We start from the raw sequence: 21,663 nt of genomic DNA, 5'->3' as shown, positions 1-21,663 counted from the left end.
CTGCAGACATGGCAGGAAGACATAATGGCAACAGAAGAGGAGTGCTTCATTTGAAATGTCCAGGTATCCCTCTTCTTTAAGGTAGTGTAGCACGTCATAATAGATGCACGTTACAGCCGTCCACAGATCTCTCCACAGTCGCTCAGTCCTTCAATTATGGAGTAATAAACGATTAAAAACTGCCCTTCAAATCTCATCATATTGAAGACCACACAAAGCTAATGTTACTATAGACATTCAAAAGCATCACATATTGAAACTTGTCATTTGTACAAACCTTTGATTGTGCACACTCTTCCCAGATATAAAACTGCTTCTTCCTGCTCCAAACGATCACGGAGTCTATCAAAAATATGATTCAGCAAAAGTTCCTTGAAAAAAGAAAAAAAACATTAAAAAAATTGCCAGTAAAATAAAAAAGTATTTTGACATCAGTAGGTCAGCATTGAGAAGTCACAGTAATCTAAATTAAATTATGATATTTAATCTAAAATAAGTTAACAGATGTACTTACAAGCATATATTTTCTTGAAAATTAGTTAAAATCAACTGAAAAACAAAGGCGGTTGTTTATAGTGTTGCTAGGTAACAGAACGAGGTTTTAGGCAAAGTAAAAAGAATGTAAATTAATATTGTATATCAACAATTGTCAGATAAGAGAAGCAGTATTTTGGATGATGTTGTAATGAAGTCACCTGAACAATACGGTAGCTGAACAGAATGGGGTTGTGGTTATAATTAATGTCGGAAAGTGTTCACAGCCCCTCTTTGAAGCACACAAGGCAGCCATATTAGCGGTAGCATCTCCTGAAAAATTACGACTTTACTAAGACTGCCTGTCTCAGTCTCACCTAAGACAACATACAAACAACCCAGAATGTCGCCACCCATCAGTTCTCTTTAAAGATTCTAGACTTGACCCAAGTGGTATTTCTTTTTGAAATAAAACTGGGGAAAATGGACGTGGGACAGCGGGGAGGGGCTGGGGGTGCTAGGAGGTAGCGAGATGTAATATGCACTACACGGTGTAAGATTAACAACGGCCCAACCCGTGTTTTAAATCAGGCTTTAAGATAATGTATCAAACTTCATGCACAAAATAAAATATACTATAGAAATATGAAAGCATTAAACTCACCGTTGGGTTTGCGTTCGCCTCCATGGTCGCCAGCCTGGGTGATGCTGGTATTTCTTCAATATGACGGTTGTGTCACGTGATTAGGTGGATGTTGGACTCGGACATCCATTGCTAATGTCTGTGACCTGAAGTAACCTTGGCCATTTTTACAGCGAATTTTTAGACGCTGAATTTGAGACAGCGAATTTTTAGACGCTGAATTTGAGACGGCGAATTTGAGCACAACGAATTTTGAAAAGTTGAATTTTTTATATGCTGAATTTTTTAACACTGAAAATTTAAACTGTGAAAAATATGTATATTGAAAATTTGATCACTTTGAAATAGGAATGTGAATTTTTTTAATAACTGAAAATTGCAACCATGTAAAAAAATTTACACCGAATTTTTTTTTACTGCAAAAATAATGACATTGAATTTTTTTTTAGGTTAAAAATATATTCTGAATTTATTTTAATACTGAAAAAGTAAGCACTAATATACAACATTCAAATTTCAGAGGTATTTTTTATTCAAATTCTGACGGCACATATTTACTTCCATACATAGTGTGGCATTACCTGAAATTACACCAGTCAAACACAATATGATCAACAACTCCTGGAGTAAAGTTAGCCTTCCTGTGTTTACTCTGTAGACTCCAGTACAGATTGGACCTGGTGACGTCATCAACCCATCTGTGAAAAATGGCGAACTCTATGGGTGACAAGTACTACAAGAGATGTGCATTTTTTTAAGTAATAATGTTATGTGTGATATGTTGTGGTTATGAAAGCAGATAAGAGACAAAGGAAGGACACAGAGGCATTTATCCATAACTCTACCTTCTGTGTACTGCAGCATCAACATCTGACTGGTTGATTCACTAAAACCAGGAGATGGAAACATGCATAATTCATGTTTTCTTTTTGGCAATATTTCAAAAGTTGGCTCAAAATTTGCCTGGCAACTGGATGGAAATGTGGTTAGTGAGGGAAGTAGGTCCAGAACAGGAGAACCGACAGCTGCTTCATTTCGACAGTTAATTAATAACATGAATCCATCCTGAAGCTAAACAGGGGGCCTTCAGCTGGAGCAGCAACATGTTGCCACACCAACCCACCTGGTCCAGACTATAAGCTGGAGCCATCAGACAGCTGATTTCCACCTGATCCAGTCTGAGGACTGATTGGATGGTTTAACACTCACCATACCGTGGTCGGGCCAGAGACTGCCATCTACTGGAGGATCACAGCACTCACAGCTGAGCCTTACTGATCTGACGGAGAACAGAGAGGAACAGCAGAGTCTCAGGAAATAACCGTGACCTTCATGAAGCCACAGCATGGGCAGCACTGAAAACACCCTGCACCACTGCAGGCAGGGTTACTGCAGCAGCCACAGGATATAATTATTACTGAGTCAGAGAGGAGGGGGGAAACAGGATGCTGAAGGAACGAGTCACTTCCTGTCACTGCAAGGAGCGCCGCAGGAATGCATCACTGTGTTTTAATAAACTTACAGTCGAGTCTGACTGAGTTTATTCTCATCATCAGAAGCACCTAACTCCCACTAAAAAAATCTTCATCAGCTCCACTGTATTCTGCCCTTTTGTGGTCACCTATTCACTGTGCAGAAGCACCATATTGTAAACAATCATACATTAAAGTGTAGCTCACACCGTGAAAGCAAAACTCCGCCCCACAATTAACACAAAAACATAAAGACAGCACCCGTAGGGACTGATTTATACAGTTTATCTTGATTTGGGGTTTAGTATCCTCCTCAAACACCCTGAGGACTAAAAAGGTACTACTTCAACATTTACTCGAGTAAAAAACCATAGTTCAAAAAAATTTATTCAAAATAAATAAATAAATAAATAAATAATAATAATAAAATTTTTATTAAGTAGCTGAAAACATTTGACTTAATATTTAAAAGTGATGTCATCAGAGAAAATCTAAAATATAACCAACAAACTCTGCTGACTTTTTGGTTTAAATGTGTTTGATTTTTATTCAGTGAAGTTACTCGCCGTCTACAGAAGATCCAGAAATGTTACTGCAGCGATGCTTCATTATACTAGAACGGAAATAAAAGTAAAGTACGGTGAAGTAAAATTACTCCTAAAGTAAAGGTAACGGAGTAAATGTAAGAAGTTATTACCCACCTGTGGACGGGACTGGATTGTAACAGCAGGTGTTTGCACCTTCACGGCCATTTTGGGGAAAATTATGGTTCACATTTATTGGTTGGTCCAGCAAACAGGATTATTACAGCGCTCACTATAGTTCCCGCTATTCATTTAGCTGCTAAATTATTAGTTTTTTTCTTCTCTGTTTGATTTTGTAATTAATTTACATTTTAACCGGGATTATTACCGTAGTGTTAGCCTTCAGAGAAGTTTCTAGAAACGCTTCGGATGCGCCCCCAACCAGTCGGTAACCGCCATGAACAAGCCAATACGCTAATTTTCCGTAACTAACCAACAGCCTGGTTAACTAACCAGTTAATCTGCTACATGCTAATTTAAAACAGAAACTCACCGGTGCCAGAGAGCAGTCTGGGTAAAATAATCCAGTAAATTTGAGCTGCAGGGGTTATTTGTTATCCTTTCAGCGACCGATGCTAACCAGTTTCCGGTAGTTCCTTCAGCGGGAACGGCTGCTTCTGAAGCGGGACACAGCGCCCTCTGTGGTCACTGTGCGACATTACATCTCTGGCATCAGCGCGAACAGACGCCACCACTTGATTTAATCTCTCTATTTGTCATGAAAGTATTTATTATATCCTGTTTTTACATCAGAAATTTGAACTTTACAGAATTATTCAATTGGTTTTATTTTATTGTTAGTTTCAGTTATTTTCAGAGGTTTGTTCAGGGAATTAATCTCGTACATAAAGCAGTTGCGTGAATAAAAGCAAACTAGCTGCTCCTTTAACCAGAACAGGAAGATCTGTCCTAAACTCCTCTATTTTCCTTCAACACAAACAGCATCCGGGCGCCGACGTGGCGCACTCCTGGTTCTGGTTCTGTGGGTCAGAAAGCTGGAAGTTCCAGTCCAGTTTGCTGCTCCTCTTCCCTGAAACACGGATCTCATAATTTAAAGAAAACCTTTGCTTACTTTCAGATAAAAAAAAATTACACAACGATAACTCCACATTATCAGGATTCCTCAAGGCAAATTGGAAAAATTATCAAGATTTATAATAAAATATGAGCAAACATATTTTAATCTGAATTTCATTTCTCTTTATTTGTCCATTTTCAGAGGAATAATTCAGGACTAATTTCAGGCATTTCTGAGGGTTAGCAGCAAGTTAAAGCAGAAACATGTCAAGTCCTTTATTATAAATAAAAAACGTTTTCCTGCTGACTGGGCCGAGCTGCTGCAGGAACAGATCATTGATGATTTGTTCTGGCGGAACCGCTGGTCCTGTTTGGACCGGACCGGGTTTCCGCAGCAGCTGCAGGAATAAAGCACACAGAATAAGGCAGCGGCATTAAGAGAAAACAAGGCCTGCATAAAATACATGTTTGGGTTTTTAATAAGCAGTTCAGACAGAATTAAAGGGGAAAGACAGGAAAAGAGGCTCTGCAGCGCCCCCTGCTGTACGAAGTAACAACAATAAACCAAACGAGTTATGAAACAAAGAATGGATTTTCATTTAAACTGGGAGTCACAGAGACATCAAAGACATTTTCAGTGTAACTGATTCAATAACATCAGCAGTTACTGATTCATATTGATCTGCTGTGATGGAGCAACGATCCTTCCAAACTTCCACTCTAGCAGGAGCTTGGCTGGAAAGTTTGGTGGAAGGACAAAGGACGCTGATGGTGATGAAGATGAGGACAGAAGGTTATCTTCAGCTGGTGGTGCTCTCTGGTCATGTGATTGTGCTGGGTTCCTATTGGCCGACAGCCCGCCCCCTGGTGGCCATGTTCAGAGCTGCGTGGGGCGGTGACTGTGTGGCCCGGCGGCGCCACCTGGGGGCGAGGTCACCAGGCTCCTCAGGTACACACAAGGGTTCCTCCTCCTGCCTGGGCCGGGCGGGGCCGGCGGCGGGGGCGGAGCCTGCGGGGTCCAGGGCGGCTTCAGGGTCGACATCAGTGGCTGCATCTCTTGCGAAGCGCCAGGTTCCTCCACTTCTTCCTCCTCCTCCACCGATTTCTTCTTCTTCCTCTCAGGGAAGCAGAAGGCAGCTGGGGGCGGGGCTTGGGCGGGCGCTGCTCCCACAGGGCCGGTGTAGGAGGCGGGGCGGGACCCTCCCAGCCTGGAGAGGGCGCTGACGCGGGGGTGGACAGGCTCAGCGGGCGCCGGAGGTGACGAGACGCTCTCCAGGGAGGAGATGCTCTGGTTCCAGGCCTGCTGCAGGTCCACCGGGATGATCTTGGTGGCCTCCACCGACACGCAGGGCGGGGGCGACCCCACGCCACCCTTCCAGGGCAGTTGGCTGTCCTCACTGGGCGGCGACGGGGGCCGGGGCGGCGGGCTCTGGCAAACGTCCAGAGCTGCTGGGACTGAAGGACAGACTCTAATCAGCCATCATGCAGAAAGACTGCAGCCCTACACCAACCTACCATCACCATGGAAACGGGCAGCTTCGTTTTCAGTTCAGCTTCATTCAATTCACAAAATAAATCATTTACAATCAATCAATCCTTCCAATTGATCTAAGTTCAGTTAAATATTTAAATTAGTCTAAAATGTTTCTAAGAAAACCCAGCAGAGCATCTTGACCCGCAGCATCACTGCTTCTGACCAGCAGGGGGCGACAGTGCAAAGGAAAATCTCCCTTTTAACAGGAAGAAACCTCCAACAGAACCAGAACCAGAGCCAGAACCAGAGCCAGAAGCCTCTCGTTCTCAGAAGACAGAGGATTTTCTAGTTAATGAAAGTAAAGCGTTAGAGGGAGAACCATTAGGTGATGGCAGCATTATGCCCTCCTTCAGCAGGAAAACATCATCATGATGTTTCCATGGCGATGAAGCAGTTTCATGGAAACCTTCATCTCCATGAGGACATGCAAACGCCAGCTGGTCTGTCACCACGGTAACTCGTCTTTGTAACCATGGTAACTAATGATTTTCATTCCGTTTTCTTCAGTTCTAGTCATCAACTTTTATAAACTGGCTTTAATGTTTTATCTGTTCTGGATGGCTTTGCCTTTTTAATATTTCTATCTGACTGCAGCTTGTCATGTATTTCACTTGTCAAGCACTTTGTTGGAAATGTGACATCAGAATAAATTTGCCATTCATTGGATCACCATTTACAGGCGGTCCGGTCCAATCGGAGCCTCTCTGCTTTACCTGATTTGGGTCGCTGTTTGGGCGTCTCTGCCTTCCGAGCAACGAAGGTGATGCCGACATCTTCCTCCTTCTCCGGATCGGAGTCATCAGCTTTATCCTCCTCCGGTTCCACAGGAACGGCCACCGGATCTGAGACAGAGCGGCGGCAACGTCACACCAGTTGCTGAGATGCTGGCGAGGGCCAAGCAGAAGATCATCAACTCCAACAACATCGACCCAACTCAAACCCAGCTGGTCGTCTCGGTACCTTTGTCCTGCCAGCTGACGTTGCGTCTGGGTTTGTCTCCTCCCTCGTCCTTCGTGTCAGATCCTCGGCGCTGTCAGCAGAAGGAGGAAAGCTCAGATGCCAACAAGAGCCGAAATCAATATCTGCATCGGTTCTGACATTGAAACAAGTTTGAGATCTCATATGTAGGATCTGGACCTCTGCAGTGAGACCTGCAGTTCTGACAGAACCGGATCTCTGACTGGTTCTGTTCAGGTGTGTGTGTGTGTGTGTGTGTGTGTGTGTGTGTGTGTGTGTGTGTGTGTGTGTGTGTGTGTGAACCTTCTTCAGGCTGCGCTCCTTCTTGTGCCGTTTGTGTCTGGTGGACTTGAAGGTCTCCATGCGGCTCCTCATGTTCCTCTGGAAAACCTCGCGGTCCTGCCGCTCCTGCTCCCCCAGCGGCATGAAGTGTCGGCTGTAGTGGGACTGGTACTGGAAAACACACACATGCACACACACACACACACACAGCGCGTGTCATCAGCAGCTCCATGGTGGACCGTCGCCCCGGCGCTCCTTCTCTGTACCCGTCTCCTGGGCTTGTACAGGTTCCCAGCCAGGACGTGATGCGTCTCCATGTCCTCCTCCACCTTCGACCCGGGAACGTTGTCGATCACCTGGAGGTCCAGACACACGCCGCTGCCATTCTCCCGCCTGCAACACGTCAACCACAGGTCAGCAGGACTCGGTTGAGAGCTGAAGATAAAATCCAACGTTTTATTTCTTCTGTTGTTGGATCTGAAGTGAAAAGTTTGTTTTTGTTCTAATTCTTCCATGAAGTTGATTTAAACAGGAAGAATGTGGGAAAACAAGATGTTTCCTGCTGAGCAGCCACATCAGAGGTCATCAGAGGTCATCAGAGGTCAACAGAGGTCAACAGAGGTCATGTGACTCACAGGTAGTTGGTGACGTTGGTGACTTCAGGGAACGAGGCTCTGCTGGCCATGGAGGGCAGCGACAGTCTGGCCGAGGTCAGGACGTTCCCACCCTGCACACAAAGGTCAGAGGTCAGCAGCTGGACTTCAGTGAACCGGACGGTCAGCCTGCAGCGCCCCCTGGCGGTCCAGCCAGGTGGAGCAACGAGACCAGCAGAACCAGCACAGGTTCTGCCGGAGCAGTTCACTCAGAACCAAACTCTGGGTCCAGAAACAACTGAAGACCAGAACCAGAAAGAAGGAAAGTTAGGTGGAAGAAAAAAGTTTACAGACAGCAGAGCAATGCTCCACTGAAGCATCAGGGAGTCTGAGGGAAAGAGAAAGAATGGAAAAGATTAAAGTTGAATAAAATAAAATAGAATAGAAAAGCATGAAAAAAATACAATAACAGAGAAAATTGAATAAAGATGAAAATAATAAAATAAAACAAAGTAGAAAAATAAAAGAATAAAACAAATAGGAAAGAAGAGACAGGTAAAAGAAATAGAATAGAACAGAATAGAATAGAATAGAATAGAATAGAATAGAATAGAACAGAATAGAATAGAATAGAATAGAATAGAATAGAATAGAATAGAATAGAATAGAATAGAATAGAATAGACAAGAACAGCTTTGCAGTAAACTGTTTCTTTCGCTGAGTTTGCAGAAATCTCTGCTGCCTCCATTAATTTGCTTCCTGCTGACTTTCTGCTCCATAAATAAAGCCTGGTCCAAATTAAAGCCTGACCTGGTTCTGGTTCTGCTGGGTTTCTGCTCCATAAATAAAGCCCGGTCCAAATTAAAGCCTGACCTGGTTCTGGTTCTGCTGGGTTTACTGGACCTGCCTGAAGGTCGACATGCTTCCTCCGTTTCCCCAGAGATGAAATTTAATCCTCAGCCGCCTGCCGACTCCGGTTCTGGTTCTGGGTCGACTCAATGGGCCTGCTCTCCGGTACCAGATAGAACCAGAACCAGAACTGTGTGAAGTTCTGCTTGTTGAGCAAACTGGACCTGGTTCTGGTGACCCATCAAACCAGGAAATGGATCAGCACAACATTTCCTCCAGACTGAGGTGCAGAAGTTCTGGATCTACAGCTCCAACCTCAACCATGGATTGTGGATCAGAACCAAAACCAGAACCACAACCCGGGTCCTAGTAGCCTGGGAGACCGGACTGCCCAAAAAAACAGAACCTGGATTCTGCAGTCCATCCAGTTCGTCTCTTTTCAGAACCGGAACCCGTTTGGACCCGACCCGGTCCACCTACCTGGTCGATGACGCTGATGGCGTCCCGGATGTTGATCTTCTGGTACGCCTCCCAGAGCTCGCTCTTCCTGTACACCGACTTCCGGAGCAGCAGCTTGCTCAGGTAGTTCTTATCGAACTGCTCCCACCTGGAGGGGGCAGGGCAGTGAGGCATGCTGGGAAATCGCTCTGATGATGGAGGACATGTTGGTAGGACTCACTTGTCTCTCCAGTGGTGATAACCCTGGAGTCCTGCGATGTCCTCCACCGCAGTCAGGATGTGGTCAAAGGCCTGGACACACACACACACACACACACACTCGTCACATTGATGGTGAGCAGAAGAAGAGTCATCATCATCATCATCATCATCATCATCATCATCATCACCCTCTCGTGGATCTCCTCGTTGATGGTGGGCTTCCTGTTGGTGGAGCGAGGAACCTTCAGCCACTTCACCAGAGGCTTGATGGTCAGACCCTGGACCAGAACCAGAACCAGAACCAGAACCAGAGCGGGAATCAGAACCAGAATCAGCGGTTCCTCACTCAGAAACCCGGTCAGAACCAGGACCGGTCCGGTTCAAGCTGCTCCTACCTGGAACATGACGGTGAAGAAAACGACCACGATCGTTGTGGCAACAAAGTAATCCTTGGCTTTGACTTGTTCTGCGTCCAGCAGCACCACCAGCGCGAACGCCACCGCCCCCCGCAGGCCGCCGTACGACATCACCACCTGGTCGATCTTATCCAGCGGGATGAGCCGGAACCGGTTCAGAACCCAGGTCTGGCCGACCACACCTGAGGCCCAGAGACAGGAGAACCGTCATGTCACAGAGGTTAGAAATGACTGGGCCGAACCGGACCGGGCCGGACCCTTCAGAGGTTCTATGTTGTTTGACTTTCAGAAAGGTTCCTTTAAAGTCTGGGATGTTTTGATTTGACTTGGTTTGATCATTTTCTATTCACCCTTCGTCCCTAATGGGCTCAGGAGGGTTGCTGGTTCCTCTCCAGCTACATTCCTGGCGAGAGGTGGGGTCACGGGGTCACCCTGGACAGGTCGCCAGTCTGTCGCAGGGCAGCAGACTGGCAGGACACACAACCATTCACACACACACTCACACCTAGACCAATTAACCTGACAGTCATGTTTTTGGACTGTGGGAGGAAGCCGGAGAACCCGGAGAGAACCCACCATGCACAGGGAGAACATGCAAACTCCATGCAGAAAGACCCCGGGCCGGGAATCGAACCCAGGACCTTCTTGCTGCAAGGCAACAGCTCTACCCACTGCACCACTGTGCAGCCCTCTCACTGAACTAGAGATTCCTTTTCTACTATTGGTTGGCTGCAGCTTGAGTCTGCTTCTGATTGGCCAATCAGGCCCTAAGCATGACTCCTCCCCAGAAGCTAGCTGCACCAGAGACAAAGGCAAATTCAACAAGACTCTTTTCTCTGATTAAGTCAGAAGCAAACCCGACCGCCTGCGTTTCCGTCTGAATCATACGCTTTGTCGCATTCAATGGTGCAAAAGGTGGCTATGCAGCATATGTAACGCATAGGGGCGCTGCACTAGAGGAGCTTCTTAAAGAGACAGAGGCCCAATTTCAAGCTGCTAAAACTACTTTTAAGTCATATTTCACATATAGTGTTTTTATAACAGCTGAAGGTGAGACAGTAACTGATTATGTAAAATGGAACTATGTGCTTGGAAATCACATGATACCGGCCCTTTAATGGCTGCTGTACCCATGTTGGCCAGTAGATGGCGCCGATCTGCGCCTTCTGTGGATGGTTAATGTGAATAATGTCAGAGTTAGAACCTGAACCAGAACCAGAGGAACTGACCCACAGCCCTGAAGAGCAGGATGAAGACCAGGGTGCAGGACACCAGGCCCGTGTCCCAGGCCCACTTGGACTTGTCCACCGCAGAAATGCCCAGGAAGATGAAGATGATGGTCTCAGCAATGCTGGCCAGTGTCTTCATCGTGTACTTCACTGTGGTCCGGGACTTCTGCGAGATGTTGGCCTCTACGTACTTGTTGGCCCCGATGCCGCAGAAGGTCATCCTGCGGAGGTCATGGCGGTGACACGGGTGCGGGCTGATGCGGTTCAGATTGAGAGGCGGGACTCACGACAAGATGGCGGACAGCGAGAAGAGCTCAGCGGTCAGGTAGGCCAGGTAGACCAGCAGAAAGACGAAGAGCGGCTCGATGATGCGGACCTTCTTGGTGAAGCGGGTGATGAAACCGAGGATGACGGCAAAGACCAGACCCACCAGAGTCCCCCCGACGCTGACGATGAGGAAGGAGGCTGTGGAGGTCAGCAGAGGTCAGAGGTCAGCAGAGGCTGTTGAGATTTCCACCTGAGGACTCACCCACTCCTTTGAAGTAGTCGGCCGTCTGGACGTTCTGTGGGCCGACCTCCACGAAGGAGATGTAGACCTTATAGAGGACCTGCAGGGGACACGGAGAGAGACACGTCAGGGACCGGGTCACCAGAACCAGAACCAGACCACACCAGGTCCTGCAGGAGCCGGACCACAGGAGCATCCAGAACCTCCAGACCAGAGGGAAAACCTTTACCACTGAGGACCAAAATGAGCTTTTTCTCTCCAGTCAAAACACACACAAAAAATAAATTTCACAATAATGTTATTGTGAAATTTTTCTCATCACAAAAATAAATTAACAAGCTAAGTGTTAAAGGGACGGTATGGTGTTTCTCAGCCACATAGTTCCATTTTTTAACACAATCAGTAACTGTTTCCCTCAGTTGTTATAAAAATATTAAGTATGACTTAAAATAAATCTTACTTCCTGATTTAACATCTTGAAATTGGGTCTCTATCTCTTTAAGAAGCTCCTGCTCTTTCTGAAGCTCCACCTCCAGGAAGTCATTTCAACATGGCTCCTCTATTAACCCTTTAACGTTTTTACCAGCGATGCTCTGAGCAGCAGCTCCTCTAATAAGCTCAGCAGCTGATTGCTAATTGCTGCTGGCTAGTCTGAAGGAGCTGAGTGGGGGAGGAGCTGCACCTTGAAGGCGGGGCGAGGTCCACCCAAATGTTTAGCAGCTAAATGGTTGCCATGGAGTTTAAAGAATATTTGAAACATAAAAGAATCAAAGCAAAGATATGTAAGACATAAACTAGTCATTTCAGCCTAAAAATGGCAAAAAGTTTCCATCTGCTGCAGAATCCACACAGAGTTGTTACGAAAAGAAGAAAGAAGTGGAAGAAGAATCTATAAACTGTTGCTCTTTAATTACAGCTTCAGTAAAAGTCAGGCATCATTTTCATATTTTGGAGGCTTTAATTAATTAATTTATTGAACATTTATTTTGTCTCTGGGACACGTCAGTGCATCCATCCATCCATCCATCCATCCATCCATCCATGCATCCATCCATTTTTTGTTCACCCTTGTCCCTAATGGGGTCGGGTGGAGCTGCTGCCTCTCCAGCTACGTTCCGGGCGAGAGGTGGGGTCACCTGGACAGGTCTTCCTGTGTCCATTTATCTCAAAATTAAAGAGAAACATGTAACCCGGGGGTAAATTTTGACTTCCATTTCCCCCATTATCCAGTTTTCTGAACTCCTCGTTATTTTAAATCTCGCGATACCGCTAATATAATACCAGCGATTCTCGCGAGATTTGTCCACAGCCAATCGCTGTTGGGGTCCGCGTCACATGTACCATCACCGCCCATTCGGCTAGGTTGTTGGAGTAGGGAAGAGTGAGGTTAGGACGCGCTGGGAGGAGCAGAGCTGCAGGTTAGTTGAGCAGTCATTAATCAATTTTCAAATCTGTGTGATGCTTACACGATTTACTAAACAATAGGAGCCAACTACCACATACCAAGAGGGAGGTGAAAAAAAAACCCCATTGTGTGGCTGGAAACTAGTGATGGTGAGATGAAGCCTCATGAGGCATTGAACCACATGAGCCAAATGGTTCGAGAAAGGGTTCATTTCTTGAGGCTTCATGTGCACACGACACCACCTACTGGCCAGGTGTACAATCACAACCAGCTGTATCTTAACACATGTGATGCATTGAATTTTTGTCTATTATGGGTCTTGGGAATGACTTCACAAAAGGTGTACATATGTGTACAATAAAATATTGTTTGAACAATAAAATATTGTTTGAATGTATTCTCTGTGTGTAATTATTCCCAAAATAGTAGTGTCATGTGATATGGCATGTTGTGTAATAATGTTTTTCTGTGACTCTAGAAAAATGGCATGAGCTTAATCAGGCAGAGGACAGTGAAAGTGCTTGTGGAACGAGGGAGGGGGTAGTGAATAGGCTAATGCTTGTGTAACTTGGATGATTTCATTCATTTTTATTAAGAAACAACAATTTCTCCACAGTTTTAGGTTTCAAACGATTTCTCTTTTTTGACACTACTTCTCCAGCCTTTGAAAAGACACGCTCACATGGCACAGATAATGCCGGGGTGCATAAATAAATAAGTGCAAGTTTGTACAGATTGGGGTACAGTGACCGATGATTATAGTATAGTAGCTATATAGTATAGTAATGAAATACCTTGGCTGGGTGAAGTTCCAGTTTCCTCCCTATTCTCATGCAAGGCACGGTAGTGTCTTAGCATGGATGAGGTGTTATTATTGTACCCCAACTCCTTGGTGCACAATAAACACCTCACCTTTACAGAAAATAAGAAACAGTGAAAAATACAGTTCCTCATAAGCAAACCTAATGCATCTGCAAATGTTCAGTTCACCTTACCTCTCGCTGGCTCCATCCTACTCCTATCCTGTCTTCGCGCTCCTAAATCTCCTATCTATCTATCTCTCTCCTAAACTCTCCAAACACCAAACTAACTGTCTCAAACTAAATAAACACTATCCAAACTCTGCTATCCAAACTATCAAAACTCTGTCCACTCTCTCAACTGACCATAACTCGCCTACAACAACCCACATTTTGAATGGAGCCTGTGGGATTTATAAAGCTGTCAAACCGCGCGACAAAATCTGAGCCACTTCCCGAAGCAGTCACGTGGTTCAGCCGGGCAGCGAGGCTTCGGACGTCATCGTTTTCGGCTCCTCCCCTAAATGAAGCAAGCCTCGATACGCGCTTTACGGAAACGCCCCCTCCGTTACTGACACACGCCTCGAAGCCTCGGCTCATCACGTAACATCACTACTGGAAACTGTCCACTGTGAAACTGTGGAATCGGTGAGTCTCTGTTGTGAGTTAGCATTAGCTCCTATCAGTTTGTTTGTGTAGCTGCTAAATTACTGACGGTAACCCATTTGAGTAGAAATAAGGTGTCTTAAATTATTTATTTGAGCACTTGTTTAGATTTGAGCTTTCATATTTCATGTTAAGAAATTTACATGATATTTATTGGATGTAACTTGTCTGGAATTTTATATTTATGAAAATGCATATTGACTGTTTTAGAATTATTTATAGTGCAATGAGTGCTATGTGATGAATTTGTGTGCACACTAGAAGGATGGCGAGCTAGAGCTTCTGGAAATGAAAGACTGCACTTTGTGCTGGAGGACCTCTGCTTCTCCTGCCTGGTGGTAGGAGGCTCTTGCAGCGAACGAACTATTTTAAATTCCATTGTGATCTGACTTTTTGTCACTACGGACCTGCACCAAGCACGTCAACAACGGTTGATTGGGACCTCTAACCAACCCCAGCTGGGGTAGATGAACTAAAGGGTGGAGGTTCATTGGAACTGTGGAACGGATGATTATTGTTTTCTTTAGTTATTGTTTTGTTTTCCCCTTTTCTTTTTTTTTGTGCATTTCTTTTGTTATGGCCAATTGGATTTTGTTGTAAATATATATACATTTCCACAATATAAATACAAGACACCTGCAACTGCAAAATTTCTAGCCTGTCTGCTCCTTCATGAGTCGATCCTATTCTCAGAATTTCTAAACCTAACTCATTGATCTTGGTTACTACCTATTTACATTTATTGAGAAAAATATTACCTTTCATTAATATGCTACAAACATGGTCAATAAAATAATATTACTTCCATTTATTAGTTTGGGGAAATCTCATCTTTCGGGTCCAAATGAGACCATTCAGGGGGCCCCAAACGGCCCCCACACCTCATGTTGGACACCCCTGAACCTCCAGGTGTGGTAAAGTTGGGCGCTCCCCCAGCGGGGTCAGAGGTCACAGCTCCAGTTCTCCCAGCTCTGCTTGGGTTTTTCCATCTCATTGGGATTAGCTAATAATCTGAGTGCTGTGGAGGATTAGCCAGCGCTGCTAATCTGCTCCCAGCTGGAGCCTCTGGACAACACGTGTCCTCCACCTGGAGCCGCAGCAGCAGAGCAAATTTCAGCTTCACGCCGCGTCGCCCGCTGCGGCAGGCCTTCACAGGCTTATCTGTTACCATGGAAACACAGCATCACACCTGGCAGGTGAGAGTTGTGCTGATTCATCCACAGCGTCAGATCCTGCTGACCCAGATCTAACTGCTCTAGATCTGCACTGCAGGTGGAGGAACCTCAGCATCAATGATCAGACGCTGCTTCATGTTAGGAAGCTGAGAGTGTCTGCAGCAAGCTGACGCTGCTGCAGCAGCAGTTGCTGTTTCCATCCCGTCATGCTGAGCATCAATTATTCAGTTGATTAATTGGAATAAAAATGGGAATATTATGCTAATAATAATATACCAAAAACGTTTAACTTTTTTATTATAAAATATTAAAAATACAAACGGGCCAGTATCATGTGATTTCCATTTCATAACCTGTTACTATCTCACATTGAGCTGCCATAAAACACTATTTATAAAATATGACTTAAAATAAATCTTACTTCCTGATTTAACTCCTTGAAATTGGGTCTCTATCTCTTTAAGAAGCTCCTGCTCTTCCTGAAGCTCCACCTCAGGAAGACATCCAACATGGCTCCTCTATTAGGAATCATGTTTTTACCAGTGATGCTCTGAGCAGCAGCTCCTCTAATGAGCTCAGCAGCTGATTGCTAATTGCTGCTGGCTAGTCTGAAGGAGCTGAGTGGGGTCCATATGGGAAGTGCTGCAGGTTAGGATTGCGGGGAGGGGCTCCTGCTGTACCCACAAGATGCCACTCTGGGTGGTTGTCCAAATCAGAAACCGCCTCTGGTTTTGGTTTCATTTATGCTGTTCAGAATCTCTAATCGATCGACAGATTACTGAATTATTACAGGATTAATTCAATAATCTATTGATATGATTTTACATGCAGACGATGAAAATCTCAGCATGTGTGTGTAGGTGTGTGTAGGTGTGTGTGTGTGTGTGTGTGTGGGTGTGTGTAGGTGTGTGTGTGTGCGTGTGTGTGTGTGCGTGTGTGTGTGCGTGTGTGCGTGTGTGTGTGTGCGTGTGTGGGTGTGTGCGTGTGTGTGCGCCTCACCACAGTGACGGCGTCATTCAGCAGCGACTCTCCAAACACGATGATGAAGAGCATCTCGTTGACATGGACCTCCTCGAACACGGCCAGAACCGCCACCGGGTCGACGGCGGAGATCAAAGCGCCGAACAGCAGGAAGTCCATCAGGTCGGCCTGAACGCGTTCGTCTGCAGAGAGACACCGCCGCAGCTGATTGGTCCGCACATGGTGACATCACAGCAGGCATCAGGTCATTGAGAGGGGAGTCACTCTGAGATCATGACCTCCTGCTGCAAGGACTGGTTAAAGGGACGGGTCACTATTTAAAGGGACAGTCATTATTTAAAGGGACTGACCCCATCACTGACCTATGACCCCCAGCAGCTTGGCGGCATAGAGGCAGAATCCGGTACAGAAGGCGTTCCACAGCGTCCCCACCACGGCGTAGGTCAGGATGGAGCCCAGGTTGTCGAAGAAGAGGCGCGCGGGCATGAAGTATCCAGCGTCGCCGACGATGGTGGGCAGCAGGAAGAGGAAGAAGAGGGCGGGGTCCAGCTGGTACAGCTGCTTCTTACTGGCGATGAGAACCACACCGCCCAGAACCAGACCCAGGAGGATCAGCATGCAGCTCTCTGGAACCACGGTGGTGAAGCGCTGCGACAAGTGGAACACTGCAGGGAGGCAAGAGAACGGTTTACTGCCGGAGAACGGGTTACTGCCGGAGAACGGGTTACTGCCGGAGAACGGGTTACTGCCGGAGAACGGGCTACTGCCGGAGAACGGGTTACTGCCGGAGAACGGGTTACTGCCGGAGAACGGGTTACTGCCGGAGAACGGGCTACTGCCGGAGAACGGGCTACTGCCGGAGAACGGGTTACTGCCGGAGGGTCACCTGGTCTGCAGCCAACAGGTGAGATGAAACAAAATGCCAGGCAGAATCACAGCAGCAGCTACTGTCACCCTAGGAAGGGTCAAAGGTCATCTTCAACCAATGAGGACACCATCTCAGACGTTGCATAAGATTCAGAGGTCAAAGGTCAGGGCATGACCCTCAGGTGTCAAGTAGCCGGTCGTCATAAGCCGATGTCTCGTATCGTGTTTCTCTCTGGTCGGTTTTTATCCACATGAGCCGATCCGCCCTGAGCGTTGTTTAAACATGCCGACCCATAGGGGGCAGTGTAGCGCTAGGTTAACACCTGCCGGTCAATCAGATGGCTTCAGAACGAGCGACACTTCCTGTTAGGGACCCAACCTGGTGCCAGGAGGTTGGTCTGCAGGCTCAGCTGATTGTAAGCAGTGTTAAAATATAAAGTTCTTAAAGCCAGACGACGCTGATGAGGAATCGACTCGGAGCGACGGCGACTCGGAGCGACGGCGACTCGGAGCGACGGCGACTCGGAGCGAGTATCACGGCTTATTGGGGCTTCATTTGCAGGCTGGAATGACGAACACACACAATGCAGAAATGTCTCATTTCCACTTTGGTCAGAGATTTTATCAATAATCGTTTTTAGTGAAATTAATGTAAAAGAACGCAGAACCAGGAAGTGGATCGGCTTCCCCAGACCCGGATATGACCCGGCCAGAGTAAGCAGGTTAAAGGCTAAAGGTCATGACACACTAAAAGCCTCTTCTCTCTAGGAAGAAGATGGCTGCCAAACTGAGGTTAGCAGAGACAAGTCCTCTGGACAGAGCGGAGACGCTGGACCAGGATGGAGGGAACCAGAGGAGGAGGAGTGATGCTTTGTAGGGCGTTCTTGTTTTTTACGCTGAATGTCAGAGTTAACGGATCTATCCTCCGTCCTGCTGAAACTATTGTCTCTTCTGATTGGCTGATGAGGCTGTACCTCAGTCTCTGATTGGCTGAGTTGCTCAGGTGCAGAGAGTATTAAGTCAAACATTTCTTGTGAAGGACATCAGGTTGTGTGTGTGTGAGTGAGTCACTCCAATCAGAGCTGCAGCTTCACAGCCTGTATCCTTCCACCGAAACTAGTTTTTCACTGGAATTCTGGGAAGTTTCCTTGTTTAGCAGCGCGGAGCGTTGAGTTCTGCTTCCTGTTAGAGTCCAGTCCTCTGTCCTCTGTTGTCCTCCAGACGCTCTGTGGGTCCAGGGCAGGCTGGATTCTCTGGTACTACTTCAGGAGGCGGATGGATCTGCAAACTGTGAGTTAAGGCAGCAGACTGTTGGATTCCTGTGGAGCAGCTGAATGTCCTCCGTGTTTCTGTCCTCATCGTCCGTCTGCTGCAGGGGAGTCTCAGTGGACTGCAGCCTGCCGTCCGTCTGTCCCTCTGTCCCTCCGTCCGTCTGTCCCTCTGTCCGTCTGTCCCTCCCTCCGTCCGTCTGTCCCTCCGTCCTGCTGTCCCTCTTTGCTGCACATAAACCCACATGAAGCACATTTCCTCTCAGTGTTTGATGTTGGAGACCACAGAGACGGACGTCCTGCAGGGACGTCGTTCCTCTGTGGGACCGGCTCAGATAATCCGACCTGCTTCACTTTCAGATACTGAACTTTGACCCTTGACTCAGGAGGGATGACCAAAGCATTGAATAACAGGCAGCAGATCAGAAGGTTTTCACGTTTACAGTCAGACTTGTTGGACCTGGAATTATTATGAAGTTATGAAGTTTGAGACAGAAACTCATAGAAATATTTTCTCTTCTGGATTTTTCTAGTTTATTTCTAACAACCTGAAGAGTTTTGAAGGTCTGGGCTGGAAAACACGTTAACACCTTGAAGCTCTGATGAAGCTGAAACTACAGGAATCCTGATGGAATCAGTGACTCATGATGATTGACACATAAATCCAATAAAATAGTGATTCGATGATGAAAATGAGTTGTTATTGTGAAAGTTACTGGATCTGCAGAAAACCATCAACTCATCGTTTTGGTCAGAGGCTCAGTCTGCACCATGAAGGTTAGCTGCTGTTTTGAGTCAGAGACATGAAGCCGGCCTTAAACCAGGTGTGATCACTTCCTGCATCAACATGGCGGCTTCGCTGCTCGAGTCACATGCAGTCATGATGGATTACAGGAAGCAGAGGAGGATGAAGGCGCTGCGTCAGTAATCAGATTACCCAGACGGTGCAGAGCGGACCAGAGTTCCCAGTTCACAGAGCAACTGGGAATCCTGGAGGAAACAGAAACACTTTGATGTGTGTGTGTGTGTGTGTGCGTGTGTGTGTGTGTGTGTGTGTGTGACTCCTCCTGCAGCTGAAGTTTTTTTTCAAACTGTTTTGTTTTTTCAGCTTATTGTTTTTTACAGAATCATCAGAAAAATTCTGCACAGCTCAGTTTTCTTAGTTTGAATCTTTTGCATCAACAAGATTTATATCTGCCTGCTTGGCTCTTCCTCTCCCTCCTCTTCCTCTGCTGCTAACCTTCACATTGAAGCTGAAGTTCCTCCAGGTGGGAGGAGAGAGGAGGAGCCTTCGGTCTGACGGTCATAAAGAAAAGCAAACTTCCTGCCAACCACCTGTTGCTGCTCCACCTGATGATGATGATGATGATGATGATGAAGCATCAACAGCTCCACCTGCCCTCCTGCAGAAAATCTGAGCTAAAGTCACACAGGAAAACCAGTTGTCTGCACTGTAAAACCGGTTCTGAAGCAGATAAAATATTAACCAATAAAATCTATTATCAATAAATATCAACTCATTAACCGACGCAAAAACCAAGAGACCAGATTATTCATATTTCAGTCAAATTAAAGGATCTTTGTTTCTTTTGAAGCTGGTTGAGATGAGCAGAAATCAACTTAATAATTATTTCTAATTTAAATGTTTTATTTAAAAACAGCACGTTTTAAACATTTATTGGAATTTAGCTCATTTTATCGCCGTTTTTTAGTCATTAATCTGAGATAACTCTTAGAATCAGAGAAAATGAGGGAACATTGTGGGACCAGTTTGTCCTCAGCAACGAAACGTTAAAATCATGGTTTTCATTATAGTTGAGTAAACTTTTAATTTTTACCTTTATAAACCATAAAATCTTAAAGTTTTAGTTAATGTCCAACTGTCTGCATCCAGTTAAAGGTTCTGTTCCAGTACTTCTTCATCAGAACGTTTTCTGATCAGCCAATAAATAAATAATGATATATTAATAACCGGGGGGGGGGGGGGACTGGTGCCGCATCTTTTTGGCCCCGGGACCCTCGGGATGTGATTGCGCCCCCTGTGATTCTGGTCAAACTTCCAGTCAAACACCTCTCACACACACGCACGGCGGCGGACTTACGGATCTTGGCCACGCTGGCCACCAGCAGCCAGATGGCGATGACGTAGGGCGTCTGAACGTAGCTCCACTCCCACTGGACCACCCGGTACCCGCCGCCGTGGTGAGGATGCTCCGCCGCCGCCGCCGGATCCTCCGTCCCAACGCCGCCGACTCCTCTGGCCGGCTCCGCGGACCGGGCCGAAGCGACGCCGGGAGCCCCGCGCTCCGGTGCGGGCTGCGGGAGGAGGAGCCGCGGCGGGGCGGAGGGAGAGGCGTGGGCCGGGCCCCGGAGCGGAGCGGCTGACCCGGACAGGTCGGCTCCGGCCGGGAGCAGCAGCAGCAGACCGAGCAGCAGCATCTTCATCCCGGAGCTCAAGGCGCTGGCATCCCGCTGAGCTTTATATACACACCGAGCGGAGAGGAGCCGCGGAGGGAGGCCGGCAGCCGGGTCCAAAAATCCACACACACACACACACGCACACACACACACACCTACACACACACACGTACCTCCCTCCTCCTCCTACACACACATCCAGGGAGGAGGAAGAGGAGGCTGACCCGCCCACTCACCCTTAAAGACACCGAGCTGCTCCCCCAGCTGAGCTGATCACCTCTGACGTCACATGTCAATACCCTAATTCTGACGTCATACGTCAGTCCATTTGAGGATGACTCATGAGGAAAGAGCTGCCGGTTCAGACCCAGCTCAGGGTTCTGGCTCTGGTTAAAACACCGTGGGATGAAGAGGAGCGAGACCATAGGGCTCTTCACCCAAGTGCCATTCAGTGGGGGGCGTCTCAGTGCCTAACTGAAGCACAAATAATTAAAACTGAAGTCAGAGGTCATTTTAAAATGACGGAAAATAAAAAACATTTTTAAATAGCAAAATGTGTAACTTGGCTTTAATTAGTTTGATGGATGGATGATGGATGATGGATGGATGATGGATGGATGATGGATGATGGATGATGGATGGATGCTCCTTGGTCTGCAGCAGAAACCTGTTGCTTTTCCCTCCGGCCGTGTCGCTTCTCTAATTGCTTCACCTCAGATTCACAATCAGTTGGGCTGAAGGTCAGAGTTGTCGAGGTCAGCAGATAAAAACTGGAAGCTGATTATGAACCCGGCTGGGAGACGTTCAGAAGACGAAAACTGTGATCCTGGCTGAAAGATCAAATAAAGCAAATAAACTGAAGCTC

General features: G+C 46.6%; 2 protein-coding genes across 5 annotated transcripts in view; both read right to left on the bottom strand.

The window, feature by feature from the left end:
* Positions 1 to 3,773, bottom strand: part of plekhg4 (pleckstrin homology domain containing, family G (with RhoGef domain) member 4) — a 40,738-nt gene extending 36,965 nt beyond the window's left edge. Inside the window, exons 1-2 of one of the 4 annotated variants that reach the window (XM_044103361.1) lie at positions 3,667 to 3,773; positions 2,327 to 2,396 (exon numbers count right to left, since the gene is read on the bottom strand). In XM_044103361.1, coding sequence (XP_043959296.1) covers positions 2,327 to 2,329 — 3 coding nt within the window. In that variant the 5' untranslated portion in view covers positions 2,330 to 2,396; positions 3,667 to 3,773. Of the gene's footprint in view, positions 1 to 2,326; positions 2,397 to 3,290; positions 3,372 to 3,666 lie in introns of those variants that run through there. The other 3 variants (XM_044103368.1, XM_044103342.1, XM_044103375.1) reach the window with 3 other exon arrangements.
* Positions 3,774 to 4,355: 582 nt separating this feature from the next.
* slc9a5 (solute carrier family 9 member A5) lies at positions 4,356 to 20,954 on the bottom strand. Its single transcript, XM_044103328.1, has 16 exons — positions 20,483 to 20,954; positions 16,608 to 16,910; positions 16,264 to 16,427; positions 11,240 to 11,318; positions 10,998 to 11,175; positions 10,711 to 10,931; positions 9,461 to 9,663; positions 9,254 to 9,343; positions 9,085 to 9,155; positions 8,886 to 9,012; positions 7,599 to 7,690; positions 7,230 to 7,356; positions 6,985 to 7,134; positions 6,685 to 6,754; positions 6,438 to 6,566; positions 4,356 to 5,645 (listed from the first exon to the last, which is right to left on the bottom strand). Exons 1-16 carry the CDS (start codon positions 20,823 to 20,825, stop codon positions 5,068 to 5,070), a joined length of 2,925 nt encoding a protein of 974 aa, XP_043959263.1. The 5' UTR covers positions 20,826 to 20,954; the 3' UTR covers positions 4,356 to 5,067.
* Between the last annotated feature and the right edge of the window lie 709 nt (positions 20,955 to 21,663).

Source organism: Gambusia affinis, linkage group LG02 (assembly GCF_019740435.1).
Source record: "Gambusia affinis linkage group LG02, SWU_Gaff_1.0, whole genome shotgun sequence".
NCBI classification, from domain to species: domain Eukaryota; kingdom Metazoa; phylum Chordata; class Actinopteri; order Cyprinodontiformes; family Poeciliidae; genus Gambusia; species Gambusia affinis.
The sequence above is the reverse complement of the archived record's forward strand: the minus strand, read 5'-3'. Positions and strand labels throughout refer to the sequence as shown.